General features: G+C 40.0%; 1 protein-coding gene across 3 annotated transcripts in view; it reads right to left on the reverse strand.

Annotated features, from left to right (window-relative positions):
- Positions 1-16,223, reverse strand: part of Mdh1b (malate dehydrogenase 1B) — a 28,413-nt gene extending 12,190 nt beyond the window's left edge. For 2 of the 3 annotated variants that reach the window (XM_074071562.1, XM_074071561.1), the window contains exons 1-7: positions 16,049-16,223; positions 15,726-15,838; positions 9,553-9,687; positions 9,177-9,319; positions 7,297-7,793; positions 2,880-3,021; positions 1,370-1,533 (exon numbers count right to left, since the gene is read on the reverse strand). In XM_074071562.1, coding sequence (XP_073927663.1) covers positions 1,370-1,533; positions 2,880-3,021; positions 7,297-7,793; positions 9,177-9,319; positions 9,553-9,687; positions 15,726-15,838; positions 16,049-16,070 — 1,216 coding nt within the window. In that variant the 5' untranslated portion in view covers positions 16,071-16,223. Of the gene's footprint in view, positions 1-1,369; positions 1,534-2,879; positions 3,022-7,296; positions 7,794-9,176; positions 9,320-9,552; positions 10,376-15,725; positions 15,839-16,048 lie in introns of those variants that run through there. The other variant, XM_074071563.1, reaches the window with a different exon arrangement.
- Positions 16,224-16,305: the final 82 nt, after the last annotated feature.

Below are 16,305 nucleotides of genomic sequence, written 5' to 3' on the forward strand. Positions count from 1 at the left end.
ACTAAAAAGACTGACACTATTTGTTAGCAGTCAAGCACCATTCAGATAAAAATATTCCCCCTTTTCTGGTGTCTCAATCAAATAAGAAAATTATTCCTTATTTCAGATGCCAAAACATGTTGTCACTAAGGGGGAAAACAGGATATTAAAAAACCACGATCTAAGAGACTTTTCCTTAGAGGGCCTCCTAGGTTCTTCGTTCATTCTATGTCTTTTATCTGTGAAGAACTTGCCATAGGAGTAGAGAATATATGAGGGTTTACTTAATTGGTATGGTTTCAGGGAGAGAAATAATGATCATTTTTCTCCTTCCCCACTTCTAGTATTACATTCTTTATTTTTGAATGACATTCATAATATAACATGCTCCTTCCCTGAAGGTGTAGAAAGATGAATCAGACAAAAACCCCTGCCATGAGTATACGCACTATAGTGAAGGGGACATATGCACCTAAAACAGCGAACTGTAATATGTTCCCTGATAGTGGAACAAAATGCTATGTGAGTATAGAAAAGAGACAGATGAATTCTGACATGGGAGATTTGGGGAGATGTCCTAGAGTGGTACTGCTGTCACATGGGGGAAAGATGGTGGTTCAGCTAACAACAAGACGCAAGAGATGGGTTAGATTGGAAAGGCAGCCAGTAGCTTCAGCTAGCTGTGTGTTGGGTTGAGTGACAGCACAACATTCATGTGGCCTTGTTTTGCAGGTTAGAATGTAGCAGAAAGGCCCAGGCCTGAAGCAGAGGGAGTGTATAAACTTGCTGAAAGACCTCAAAACACAAAGGGCAGAGATGAGCCCTTCTCTTTCCTGTTTTTTCGAGAACGATTAAGACTGTCACAATTTCTATGCAGTATTTGCTGATACAGACATTCCCAGTGCTGACTGGTCCCCTAAGTTCTGGGTCTTCTTGTGCCCTTTTTATTCTGCCTTTGTGTCTTTGCTCCCACTGCCCACTGTTCTTTCACTTGTCTTCCATGTCAGCACTTCCATGCAGACTTTAAGGCTTTCCATAGTGTCTTCTCTTTATGAAGCCTGACCTGATTCTTATTGCTCCCTATGTAATCTTGACCTTGCTTTCTCCTTCTTGGCTGGGTATAGTGGCAAAAATTTCATGGGGGTGTTTTATTTATGTATCTGACTCTCCTTCACTGTAGGTTTCTGGAAGGCAGAGGCTAAGTCTAACTTCTGTGTGTGTTTCTAGTGATTCATAAAAAACATGACTGAATTTTTGAATGAATAACTGAATGGATGAGTGCATGTATGTATTATAACACTATAAACATCCATACAGCTTATAAACTATGCTAGGATCCAGACAGAGGTTTTTTTTTTAATATTACATGATATAAAAAGCTCAGATTTACCTTCACTCAACACTCCTAAGGACACAATCTCCCCGGGCGGTGAGCCATGGTACCAATATTTTAGTGTAGTGGTTATGCTGTGTGCAGCCAAAATGCCTCCAAATTGTTGCCCAGTGTCAGTCAAGTTTTTAAGAGTCACCACAAATTCTCTTTTTAACCAGTCACTGCAAGGAGAGAAAGAAATGATTATACAACAAAGTGAAGAATGGAAATGAAAAGGGAAGTTCCCTGGGTCACTGGAGTAGAGGAACCATATCCATAGTCCAGGTGGAAATACAATTTTGTGGGGGCTTTTCTTCAAGTGTCTCCAATGCCTGTAAAAAGTTGATGGAAAAATAATGCGACATAGCAGAAAGGAGTCCCCAAATTTCCAACTAAAACATGACAATGTAAATATGGAGCACAGAAAAGCAGTCAAAGACTTCTGGAACAATTACTTTCATCACAAAGAATTTATTCTATATAGATTTTTTTTGGAACCAGTGGAATCATTCATGTAAAGTAAAATATTTTCATAAAACAATGAATCATTCACATTGAGATTCGAGGAAGTAATTATGTCTTTATGGTCTGAAGTCTAAGTTCAGGGATGAGTCCTGCTGAAGTGCCCTGCTAATGTGTTAGCACATGATATAGTTCCATGTGACACTGGCCCTGTGCAGACAGCAAATGCAAAGGAATCAAGTTCTAGCAGGTCAACCTGGGACACATAATTCTTAGGCATGGATGAAGTTCCTATGGTGTGAGGAGGGAAGGAAAATTAGGGACAATGGAAAAGAAATGCTACCACTGGGAAGTGCTGCAGAGTTTAGAAAAGTTTAGAATAGGAACTCCTGCCTATTTCTTGTCCTTTGCCTCTTCATAATGCTAGTGTTTGCTGTGATTAACTGGATTAATCCATTTCATCTTTCCAATGACCCTATATGGACCACACAATGTTACCATTTCCATTCTGACAATGGGGAAACCAAGGCACAAAGAGGTTATATAACTTCATAACTTCTCTAAAGCTACATTGCTAGTAAGTGGCTAAGTGTGAACTCTGACCCAGGTGGCTTGCTGCTGGCACATTGCTGGGTGCCTCACTACCATTCAGTTCTGCCTCTCTTAGGACACAGACCCAGCCTGGCCTGGCCTGATCATCATCTTACCTCTTGTTTCTTGAAATGTTTTGACTAATTTCAACTTGGATATATATGTCTTTATATTAAATAAGTTCCCTTTATGGATATTTGTTTTAGAGAACAATTTCATAGAATATATGAACTACTTTAAGAATAATCGGAAATAAAAAATTCATAATTTAAAAATAAAATAAATTAGGTTGGGGATTGACTAGCTACTATTCTGTGGAATTTTCTGTTTTTTCAATTGAAAGCATGAGCAAATGTGAGTGTAGCCAATGCAAGTAATTTTCATGCAAAGATTTATAACATGATTCAAAAGATAACAAGTATTATACATTAAATAAAGTTGTTAGTGCACTACTTCTCTTAGAAATATACAGTACCTGTCAAAAATCAAGTCTAAAACAGGGCGGGAAAAATGAGGAGGTCCCCAAATGGCACTCTCGTATCTATAAACCCTTGCTTTCCTCAGATCAACATAGTTATTTCCACTGATATTACCCCAAATTATAACATCTTTGATGCCTGTGAAGAGAAATAAACAATAATCATAATGAAGTACATTATTGTAAAAAATTACCTGGAGCCACTTTCTGTTTGTTGTGTGTTTATGACTGGCCTATTTACTCTACTATGAATCAAAGTTTATGTTCCTTAAAACAGTTCAAAAGATGTTGATCACCTCTTTTACCACCAGGGTTTGGCAACTCCTAATGTTGCCTTATGAATAGTGGGTATCTGAGTAAGTTCAAGGAATACTGAAATATTCCCTGAAAGAAATTGCTACTGAAAATTATATCACTGAGGTTGATCTTATCTTCATTATTCTGTTTGCCATTTAGAGAGAGAGAGGGTGGGAGAGAGGACTTTTTACATACTTTGATTTTGACAAGGGACCTTGGATTCTGGAATAAAATAGCTGAAGTGGAGATTCAGGCAAATGATTTAATTTTCTGGGTGGAGATTCATCTCCAGCAAAATGAGTGATTATATTCTATGTGGGAGGGATTTCCAGGTACTAGGTTTAGAAGAAAACAGATCATCTCCAAACCTTACAACATTTGGGGGTGGAGGATATGAGTGAGGAAGCAACTATTATACAATGGTATAGTATTTGCTTAGAAAAATCAGAACATATGGGTTAGAGAGAAATCGGGGTTGATATTTAATGATTCTACAATTGTAGATTTTCTAGGAATCGTGTATGCAAAGTGCAAACAAGTAATTTTATTTACTTACAAACTAAGGAACCCTCATACACTGCTGGTGGGAATGTAAGGTAGTGCAACCACTCTGGAAAAAAATTTGGAGGCTTCTTAAAAATCTAAACATAGATCTGCCATATGATCCAGCAATCCCACTCCTGGGGATATACCCAAAGGAATGCGACACAGGTTACTCCAAAGGCACCTGCACACCCATATTTATTGCAGCACTATTCACAATAGCCAAGTTATGGAAACAACCAAGATGCCCCACTACTGATGGATCAAGAAAATGTGTATTTATACACAATGGAATTTTACTCAGTCATGAAGAAGAATGAAATCTTATCTCTCGCAAGTAAATAGATGGAACTGGAGGACATCATTCTGAGCGAGGTTAGCCAGGCTAAGAAGAGCAAAAATTGTTATGTTCTCCCTCATATGCGGACTTTAGATCTAGGGCAAATGCAGCAATGTGGTTAGACTTGGGTCACATGATAAGGGGAAAGCACATACGGGAATTATGGGAATAGATACAAAACCCAAAACATGGTAGTATTTGATGTCCCCACTCCAGAGGAACTAATACATAAACCTTAAAGTGACAGAGGTCAACATGAGAAGGGAGTTAGGAACCAGTGTAAAGATCAGTTAGAGATGAATCAACCAGGGTTATAACACATATGTGCATGGAAGCAATGCTAGGAATCTCTCTGTATAGCTATCCTTAACTCAACTAGCAAAAATGCTTTGTCTTTCTTATTATGCTTCTGTTTTCTTTTCAATAAAATTAGAGAAAAGGGCAGAAAAGGTTCTGCCTGGAAGTGAGGGGGGTTGGGGTGAGAGGGTGGGAGCAGGGGAGCAGGGGGCAGAAATGACCCAAACAATGTAAGCACATGTGAAAAAAAGAATTAAAAAAAGAAACAAACTAGGGGAGAGAGGAGGACGGGAATGTATCTTGGGCAGACAGTCATCAATGTCTACCTTGTTCTCAACCATTCTCTCCCTCAACATGGCTCATGAAATAGGAACAGCAGTTCTCCCTTCATCACCCAGTTGCCAGGAGTGATGTGTATTTGGGTTGCCCACATTAGCTGTGTGTTGTAGGAGTGAAGGGAAGGTGGTAGTTGGGGGTTGGAGTTCATGGGACCCACATAGGGGAAATAGTTCTCCAGCCCCAGGTAAGCATATGGTAGAGTTTTTTCCTGGAGTCTAAAGAAATCTTTTAATCATACCAAATCTCATTTTCTTTCCAACTTTGAGGCCCTTTATAGCTTTCAATACCCTTAATTGTGCCACAGAAAATTAGTGAACTTCTACTGTTTTTTTTTTCCTCTCAGCATCTCCTCTCCATTCTTTTTTTCTTCAACAGCATCCTGTTTTTTTTTAAATAGCTACCCTTTCTCCAATATCAGTCCATACAGTTTGGCTGGGGTTGTTCCTACACTGTAAGTCCAGCAACCAGGCATGAGGCCCAGACTCTACCCTTCTGACCACAGTAATTGATCCCAAGGCTAGCCAAGGAGTCTGTACTCCTTTTTCACATACAAGTGGGAAAGAAAGCCCATAGATTGGGTAGGTGAGGTATGAGCAGTGGAGCCAGGGATGCCAGTGGCCATTTTGCCTTTCCTTGGAGCCTAGTTGAGAATAAAATGAACATGGAAGGATGAGCTAAAAGGGACAAGTCAGTCTGATGTCATCATTGGAGCTCCAGCATCCAGCTCTGCCTGAAATAAGAACAACCCCTGTAAGTTCCCTAAAAAAATTACCATTTTGAGTCAACTTTCTGCCACTTGAAGCATAAGGAGTCCCAAGTAAGCCTTGCTTTCCTGAAAAGGTTTGCTATCCTCTTAGCATCCGGCATGATCCTGCTGATTTCCTGTTCTCTATCATACTGTGGTTAACTCTGCTTTTGTAGCTGCTGGTTTTCTCCTTGTTGTTCCATTGACAATTCTGCTTTGACAGTTGTCCATCTAATGTGTGTCCTTCCTTTTCCTAATTTCCCTCTATTATTTTCTTGTTCCTTACATGCTTATTTACTGTGATAGAGCAGAGTGGAGACTGATGTCACAGCAGAACCACAAGAGAGTGGTTGTCTGGTTGGAAGTCCTCTATTATCACCCACCACACATATCTTGTTTTAAGTTTTGTATCACTGCTTCTTCTTGACGCTGTTCATCACTGTGATAAGTCAGTGTCTACATACATAGCTATAAATTTGGTGACAGAAATAAAATGAATAGAATATGTTTCATTTCCTACTGATCAATTGTACCAATGATTTTGTTGAATTTTCCACTGACCTTAGGGGTAAGGATAGGTATGCAAGAATACCAGAAGTTATGCTTCCTGGGACTTCCTTGTAAAGAAATCGAAGTCCTTATTGCTCAGATTTGGAGTATTCTGAGCAGACACATTTCACAAGTGTCTTCTCAGTTTTGCTTGAGAGACAGCGTTGCACCTCCTTCCATTTCAATGGATGCTATTATACCTGCTCCATCTAAGGGCAAAAAGAGCTAAAGTGTGTCAAACAACATCCATTTTTCTGATATGGTCTCATTTTCACATGGTGCTGATTATCTACTGGTTCAAAGATTAATAGGAACTGACCAGATGCCATAAACCTACTGATAACTTTCCAACCTTGCACAGGTTACTACGTGCCAGGTGCTCTTCTAAGCATTTTAGAAATGTTATTTCATTGCAGCCTCACATCGATTCTAGGAGGGAGGTGCTGCTAATATCCTCATTTTACAGATGAGTAAACTGAGGCACAGCAATTTTGCTCAAGGTTACATGGATGGGAAGGGGGGGTGAAACCATTTTAACACAGCTCTAATTTTTTAAAACAACACTGACCATGTTAATTGACTATTATTGTGGAAAAATGGAATATTATTAGGTTTCAAATTATGACTTGACTGATATAGATCTTATTGCATTAATTTTTTTGGTGGAGTGTGGTTGTACTCCAACTACTTGGAAGGCAGAAGCAGGAGGGTCCTGGTCTGAGGCCAGCTGAGGCAAAAGCATGAGACTCTGTCTGAAAATTTAAATAAAAAAGGTCTGGGAGTGTGGCTTAAGTGGTGGAGCACCTTAAGTGCCAGGCTATGAGTTCAAGCCCCATTAAATATTTGTTAATTTTTATAACGACAGACAAAATCAGTTGGAAAAGATGGTAAAATTGTGTGCATAACACAATTGTCCCCCCTTATCCAACGTTTTCCTTTCCATGGCTTCAGTTGCCTTCTGTTAAAACCACAGTCTGAAAATAATATTAAATGGAAAATTCCAGATATAACCCATTCATAAGTTTTAGGTAACTTTTATGAGGGTATATTGTTATAATTGAATAGTTTATTATTAGCCATCATTCTTAAGCTGTTACCGTTCCTACTTTATGAATTAAACTTTATCACAGTACATGTGCATGGAGAAAAGAGGGTAGGTAGAGCCAGCACCATGGGGTCTGGGGGTGTCCCCCCCAGGAGGGAGGACACCCCACATATCCAGAATGACGCTGGAGTACGCAGCCTTCTTGGCTGCAGAAATCGCAGTTTAACAACAGACAGGAGGGCAGCAGGGGTTCACTCACACGAGGGGGCTGTTTTCAGCTTTCTGGCCACTGCAGCTTTCGCCTCGCCCTCCACCCCGAGCGCCACAGCGATGATGTTGCGCGCGATGCCGGGGGCATACCGCATGAGCAAAACCGCCTTGAGGTTCACGAAGGTTTTCCCTCCCACGACGACCCTGACCGACTCGTGGGCGTTTTTCTCCATCAGGTACCCGTAGAGCCGACACAGCGGCACCCTGCTTCGCAGGCAGTCTTCCAGCGTGTGCACCTCCTCCTCCATGCTGTCCTCCAGCACGATGATCACGTCGGCCTGGCGGAAGGCCTCCTCCACTTTGGTGCAGAAGGACACACTGCGCAGGACCGGCGACGCCAGGTCCTCGGTCTCAAGCACCAGGCCTTGCAGGGATTTTTCCACCTCCTCTTGGTCAAACAGAGTCAGGCTGATTTCTGTGTGCAAGCCAAACACCTGGCCGCTCGTCAGTATGGGGATTAGGTTGTAGCAGGCAGGGGAGGCTGCGCTGGTGAAAATGCAGAGTTAAATTGTGAATGGTTAGATCCTTTGTCCCATCAAGCATTTGCGCTAATAGGTATTTCTGCATGTGCATTAATGGGATGATTTAACATTTTAAATAAGCATTCACGCAGCTGCACTGATATTTTAAAGGCTAGAAATCAGAAGTGGAACAAAAAAAATTCTCACTACTCACCTCTTGCTTTGAGCATCTGCAAAGAATCTCAAAATAAGAAATGCACCTGTATATTAAGATTTTTTTTGAACAATAGAATTCCCCATATGCAGAAAACAAAATTTCAAACAACTATACCACATTATTCTAATTACATGTTTACATTTCCTCTTGAAAACGTTAAGATGTATGTTTCACTTTGCCATAATTCTCTTTTGTACTCTAATGTACAAAGGAATAACATTTTTTTGGAACGGACTGTTTTTTTTTTTTTCCCAAGTTTTCCCAAAGAAAATCCCTTACAAAGATAGCAAGGCTGGATATAGGCTGTACATGGTATGTCTACAACCACATACAACAAGAATCTGCCCTTCCATTCTGTGATAATCAACTATGGGGAGCTGAGAATTTCTGGGACTCATGGTGGACTGGGGGAGGCATACATTGGGGATTCCCATAGTACCTAGCTCCTTTAATCCATTGAAGATATGGTATTTATTAAATCTGGGTGATAGGGTTACATATTTATTGTATAGTTCTCAGTTCTTTTCTGTATTTGTAATATTTCATAATGACAAATAGTTTTTAAAACAAGTCTGTATATTAGGGTACATACATGTAGTGAGGACAGTGTGAGAGATGGACTGAGGGGGTGGAGAAAAACGAGAGGGAGGGAGAGAGGATGAAAGACAAAGAGAGATGAGTGCAGGGACTAAAAGAGAGAAAGTGATAACAAAGATTACATGTGTCCTAGTCTGGGATCAACTAGGTGCAAACTCTTGGAGAAAAGAAGGAGCGGGGTGAGGGGAGGGGAGTTTAAATGAGTGAGCAAGCACATGAGGAAGAGCCAAGAAGAACTGGTAAGCAGGAAGGAGGGAGAGGACAGTGGCCACAGAGAGGGCAAGTGCCAGAGACAGAACTTGACAAAGCAGGAATGCTGGAAAGTTGCTTTCAGATTCAGTTTGTGTGTGTGTGTGTGTGTGTGTGTGTGTGAGTGCATGCACAAAACCTAAAACTCATACATGGAGTTATATTGTAGGATGCACACATACACAAGTATGAATTTACAACCATGTGCCCTGGTATGTAAGTACATATACACACATCTCAAACCTGATACTCAGGTCTTCTTCCATCATAGAATTAATACCATCTCATTCTCCTTTCTTAGAATAAAAACCCAGTCTTTTAACTCCTGGGCTTTGGTGGTCCCACCTGGTGATCCAGATCTGTAAGGGGCTGATTAGGCCTTTCAGGTTTTCTTTCTCCTGCTTTTTTTCTAGGTGTGCCTCCAGGTTCTCTTGAGCAATTATCATCATCATCTCAGTTGTCATGCTAGAGGTGACACCATAGTAAAGCTAAATATTTGGGAAGAAAAGTCAGAGAACACATCATTACCCAACAACAGCGATCATGGACAGTCTTTGCTCAAAGTCAAAACAGACTAGAAAGAGGGATGAGAGAAAGTCTCAGTCAAAACAGACTAGAAAGAGGGATGAGAGAAAGTCTCAGAAAGCAAAACTTTTGAAACACAGCCTAATGTTAGAGAGTAACAACTTTCTGAACAGATAAATCAACTTAATTCACGTACCTGGACATGCTCCAGGAACTCATTATATCCTCCCAGAAGCAAACCCTTTCCTCCACGATCCAGCAGCTCTCTCCAGATGATGGGGGAATTTTTGTGATTCCATTTATTCTCTTCACACACATTTTCAAGCCACTCCTATTGAATGGTACTCCAAGAAGAATAGTGTGTTAAATCTGCCTGAGAATTCAACTTAATACCATAGAATAAACACCAAAATACCAGCTTGTTTTTAATGCCACTGTGTACATGTAATATAATATATATGTATATAATAATATAACCTTAAACAGTAAAATGTAAACACAGAAAACAGTGAAGATTTAAGTTAAAAGTTAGTAAATAAGAAATGATATTCTCCAAATTCACTGACCAAAAACAGGTAATGAATGTTACTGTTTTTGCTAAGAAGACATGAGGTATAAGTGTTTAACTGAAAAAAAGCTCAGGTATTCTTATTGGACTGATTTTTAAAAAGACTTTTTTCTCTTATTCTTATATATGAGATATTTCTGATTTTAGGGTCACATAAATTTTGGTATTTTCAAATCTGTGGGCATGGTTCATACTGAATTAATGAGCTAAATGTTATTTGGGGGTTTCTGATAACATTTATTGGAAAAAAATTTATCATTATATGGTTTGGGTAGACCAGGCCTTCCAATGATGAGCTCTGAGTAGACACAGGAAGCTACATTCTTGTCCACAAAATATAGAGCAGCAGTTTAAAGCTATCTCATTATTGGAGACACATGTAATGAGGCTACCTTACAAGTAAATCTTGAGAACTAATTCCTCTTGTTGATGCTGAAGATCAGTATTCCATCTGAAAGCAAACAGTATGAGGATTCAAATTATAGCATAGCCTGGCCAGTGGACCACTAGGCCCAAGAAGGAAAGGGGCTCTATTCCAAAGGACCTTCAGCACCAAGCAGAATACGTTGATGTTTCTGCAGCAGCTGGATGAATATGTTTAGGACTGCACTCTTGTAATGCTAAATCAAGAGTGGACTTTCAGGAGATAATGATAATGTGTTGCTAGACAGACTCTTGGAAACTTGGAAAAAGTGATGACTCAAATAAAATTAAAATTAAAATGCCAGAACTGTGATGGATGTCAGTGGAAGAAGGGATCAACAGGCTAGTGGACACGGTAGTTTGGGAGACTACAAATCCTACTAATCAGTCATGTTCTCTGAAAGGGCCTCAGTGACACTACATTAAAGCCCTGGATGCATTGCAGAGAGGGTCCAAGTGTTACTGAGAAAACCACTGTGTCGATTCCAGGCCAGGGCTGTTAAAGGGCACACTGTTACAGAGCTCTGCTCCCTGGTAATGGGAATGATAAAATCTGGAAGTAATGAAGCTGGGAGGGGACAGTGCCTCCACCCCAGAGAGCATCTCTTATGAAAGAAGAACTAACTAATCCGGTGGATAAGATAATAGATAGTGGCACGCACAGTGGGCTCACTGAAGAGATAGATGTTATGTAACCAGCTCATAAGGAAGGACTGAAGATCGACAGACCCTGGCAAACCTGACTAAAAGGAGGAGAGAAAAAACCCAAATTAGTAGAATCAGAAATGCAAAAGGGGAGATAATAACAAACACCATGGAAGTCCAGGAAATCATCAGAGACTTCTTCAAGAACCTATATTCAAATAAATTTGAAAATCTTAAAGAAATGGACAGATTTCTAGATACATATGAGCATCCAAAACTGAACCAAGAGGAAATTAATCACTTGAATAGATCTATAACACAAAATGAAATTGAAGCAGCAATCAAGAGTCTCCCCAAAAAGAAAAGTCCAGGACCTGATGGATTCTCTGCTGAATTCTATCAGACCTTTAAAGAAGAACTGATACCAACCCTCCTTAAACTGTTCCACAAAATAGAAAGGGAAGGAAAACTGCCAAACACATTTTATGAAGCCAGTATTACACTTATCCCAAAACCAGGCAAAGACACCTCCAAAAAGGAGAACTATAGGCCGATCTCCTTAATGAACATTGATGCAAAAATCCTCAAGAAAATAATGGCAAACCGAATTCAACAACACATCAAAAAGACCATTCACCACGACCAATAGGCTTCATCCCAGGGATGCAGGGGTGGTTCAACATACGAAAATTAATAATCGTAATAAACCACATTAACAGAAACAAAGACAAAAACCACTTGATCATCTCAATAGATGCAGAAAAAGCCTTTGATAAGATCCAACACCATTTCATGATAAAAGCTCTAAGAAAACTAGGAATAGAAGGAAAGTACCTCAACATTATAAAAGCTATATATGACAAACCTACAGCCAGCATTATACTGAACGGGAGAAAAACTGAAACCAGCCCTCTAAAATCAGGAACCAGACAAGGATGCCCACTATCTCCACTCCTATTCAACATAGTACTGGAATTCCTAGCCAGAGCAATTAGGCAAGAAGAAGGAATAAAAGGAATACAAATAGGTAAAGAAGCTGTCAAAATATCCCTATTTGCAGATGACATGATCCTATACCTTAAAGACCCAAAAAATTCTACTCAGAAGCTTCTAGACATCATCAATAGCTACAGCAAGGTAGCAGGATATAAAATCAACATAGAAAAATCATTAGCATTTCTATACACTAACAATGAGCAAACTGAAAAAGAATGTATGAAAACAATTCCATTTACAATAGCCTCAAAAAAAATCAAATACCTAGGTGTAAACCTAACAAAAGATGTGAAAGACCTCTACAAGGAAAACTATACACTTCTGAAGAAAGAGATTGAGGAAGACTATAGAAAGTGGAGAGATCTCCCATGCTCATGGATTGGTAGAATCAACATAGTAAAAATGTCAATATTCCCAAAAGTAATCTACATGTTTAATGCAATTCCTATAAAAATTCCAATGATTTTCATTAAAGAGATCGAAAAATCTACCATGAAATTTATATGGAAACACAGGAAGCCACGAATAGCCAAGGCAATACTCAGTCAAAAGAACAATGCAGGAGGTATCACAATACCTGACTTCAAACTATATTACAAAGCAGTAGCAATAAAAACAGCATGGTACTGGCACAAAAACAGACATGAAGACCAGTGGAACAGAATAGAGGACCCAGATATGAAGCCACAAAACTATAACCAACTTGTCTTTGACAAAGGAGCTAAAAATATACGATGGAGAAATAGCAGCCTCTTCAACAAAAACTGCTGGGAAAACTGGTTAGCAGTCTGCAAAAAACTGAAACTAGATCCATGTATATCACCCTATACCAAGATTAACTCAAAATGGATCAAGGATCTTAATATCAGACCCCAAACTCTTAAGTTGGTACAGGAAAAAGTAGGAAATACTCTGGAGTTAGTAGGTATAGGTAAGAACTTTCTCAATGAAACCCCAGCAGCACAGCAACTAAGAGATAACATAGATAAGTGGGACCTCATAAAACTAAAAAGCTTCTGTTCATCAAAAGAAATGGTCTCTAAACTGAAGAGAACACCCAAAGAGTGGGAGAAAATATTTGCCAGCTATACATCAGACAAAGGACTGATAACCAGAATATATAGGGAACTTAAAAAACTAAATTCTCCCAAAACTAATGAACCAATAAAGAAATGGGCAAGTGAACTAAACAGAACTTTCTCAAAAGAAGAAATTCAAATCACCAAAAACACATGAAGAAATGCTCACCATCTCTAGCAATAAAGGAAATGCAAATTAAAACCACACTAAGATTCCACATCACCCCTGTTAGAATAGCCATCATCAGCAACACCACCAACAACAGGTGTTGGCGAGGATGCGGGGAAAAAGGAACCCTCTTACACTGTTGGTGGGAATGTAAACTAGTACAACCACTCTGGAAAAAAATTTGGAGGCTACTTAAAAAGCTAAACATTGATCTACCATTTGATCCAGCAATACCACTCTTGGGGATATACCCAAAAGACTGTGACACAGGTTACTCCAGAGGCACCTGCACACCCATGCTTATTGCAGCACTAGTCACAATAGCCAAGTTATGGAAACAGCCAAGATGCCCCACTACTGATGAATGGATTAAGAAAATGTGGTATCTATACACAATGGAATTTTATGCAGCCATGAAGAAGAACAAAATGTTATCATTCGTTGGTAAATGGATGGAATTGGAGAACATCATTCTGAGTGAGCTTAGCCTGGCCCAAAAGACCAAAAATCCTATGTTCTCCCTCATATGTGGACATTAGATCAAGGGCAAACACAACAAGGGGATTGGACTTTGAGCACATGATAAAAGCGAGAGCACACAAGGGAGGGGTGAGGATAGGTAAGACACCTAAAAAATTAGCTAGCATTTGTTGCCCTTAACGCAGAGAAACTAAAGCAGATACCTTAAATGCAACTGAGGCCAATAAGAAAAGGGGACCAGGAACTAGAGAAAAGGTTAGATCAAAAATAATTAACCTAGAAGGTAACACACACGCACAGGAAATTAATGCGAGTCAACTCCCTGTATAGCTATCCTTATCTCAACCAGCAAAAACCCTTGTTCCTTCCTATTATATCTTATACTCTCTCTACAACAAAATTAGAAATAAGGGCAAAGTAGTTTCTGCTGGGCATTGAGGGGGTGGGGGGAGAGGGAGGGGGCGGAGTGGGTGGTAAGGGAGGGGGTGGTAAGGGAGGGGGGAGAAATGACCCAAGCCTTGTATGCACATATGAATAATAAAAGAAAAAAAACTGAAACCTTGCAAGGATGGGTCATCTCTTTCAGGGTGTCATATATGCCATGAATCAATGTAGTGTTTTGCCCTAATCTTTAGAATATCTGAATCCAGGAACCAAGAGGTAGAATTTACAGGTCACTCCCAGGAACCCACTGGGGTAATTTGTGCTTTTAAATCCTAAAGTGGGAGAAGATATCAGGGGATACAGGAAGGATCTAATGGCTGTGGCTGCCTTTAGTCTCAGTGAACTCCTGTGCTAAGATACCAGCAGGCAAGGAAAGGATTTACCATCCAGGAAGGGATAACTGGCCCTGCTCATCAGAAGCATATATGACTGTTATTACCCAGTGTAGATACTAAAGAATATTCAGCATCTAGGTTTTCTATAGAAGCATCTTTGGTATCACCCTGCTCAATTTTGACAGTTGGACAAATACAGCAGTCACATCCTGAAAAGGGATTAGGGCTCAGAGCCCTTAAGCACAAAGACCTAGGTCACCACACCCAACAAGTCACTTAGACCAGCAGAGGGTAATGGGGAATCTATAATGGACAGGAGAGAAGAGAGTCTGTCCCTGAATCTTATGTGATGTGGAGAGTATAGTTCCTTTGACTAACTTTTATCTTGTAAAATTTCCCCAGGGAAAGATGCCGGCTGGATCCCTGGAGAAGCTGTTAACAGATGGTGTGAAATTATTGTATGGAACACATGGATCCAAAGGTGCACAGGTGGACTGTGGCAGATGCTGTCATGTATAGTCCAGATTCTCCCTTCCTAACCTATGCACTCAGGCCCTCAGTCACCAGGTGCATTGGAGACTGATGGCTTACTGCTGAGTCTAAAGGAATGACCTCAGCCAAAGGGAGTCCTCTTATCTAAGGTTACATCTCTTCCCCAGAGGTAGCCCACATCAAGTGACTGGATGATGTGGAAGTACAAAAGCGCAGCTACCATGAATCAACTTGGGATACCTCTGAAAAGCTCTCCCAGCATGGGTTTCCTGTAGGATCATCTGAGCCCTCAAATGCAATTGTATCACAGTTTGCCTTCCCCCTTTGCCCAGTCCTGCTGCCCTTATTGCTTTTCAGGATGTTATTGCCAAGAGTACCTTCCAGTAGAACCCCTTCTCCAATATTTTCATCTGTTTGTTGAGCAACACAGTCACAGAAATATGAAGGAGAATGAAAAGTTAATAAGCACAATATAAGCTACCTGGGTTTCTTGGTGGGGGTGGAATCACCAAACTTATTTCACTTATTGATTAGGGTCTCGCTTTTTCTATTAGGTGTTAGGAAAAAACAAGTAAGGTTCTTGAAACTGATGAGTGGGAGCTAATTTTACTAGTAAATATCATTAGTGCATGAGCATTCATTACTGGAAGCCAATATGATATACCAGCTAGTATTTTATTAAATCAGAGCATAGTTTTTATGCTTGTGTGAGTTTAACTAAATATAAAGACTTCTTACCTCCCAAACGTCAGGACATTGAGTAATTTTATATATCCGAAAATCAGGAAGATTCTTCTGTAAATAGTCTGCCAGAAGTTCTGCCTTAGCATAATGTGGACAATCTGCTCTACCTAAGACAGCTCAAATTAATCAAATTTTCTTTCAAGGCATAGAAATTATGTAGTTTATATATACAATTATGGAATTAAGCATAGTTATATATACTTTTATAACATACAATCATAGTATAAATTGTTACGATATAAACTTCTGATTTTTATTGTACTGATAAAAAAGTGATAGGAGCTGAGAATTTGTGGGCCGACGCGGGGTTTACTCACCCGCGATCACGAATTTAGCCATGATCTGTCGAGACCCACAGGCAGAGACCACGGCGTCGTGGTTTCCTAGCAACCATGCGGACAAGAGTGGCGCAGGCGCACTCTGAAGTTAGCGCCCTGGCCCAGCACGAGATGTTAGGGGTTCAAAGTTATGACTTGTCACTTGCGGCACACGATCACACACCACCTTTATAAACTCTGTGCCTATTCCCAGTTTATACCTCTGCACCCAAGAAAAATATCAATTTTGGCTGACA

Source organism: Castor canadensis, chromosome 4 (assembly GCF_047511655.1).
Source record: "Castor canadensis chromosome 4, mCasCan1.hap1v2, whole genome shotgun sequence".
Classification (NCBI taxonomy): domain Eukaryota; kingdom Metazoa; phylum Chordata; class Mammalia; order Rodentia; family Castoridae; genus Castor; species Castor canadensis.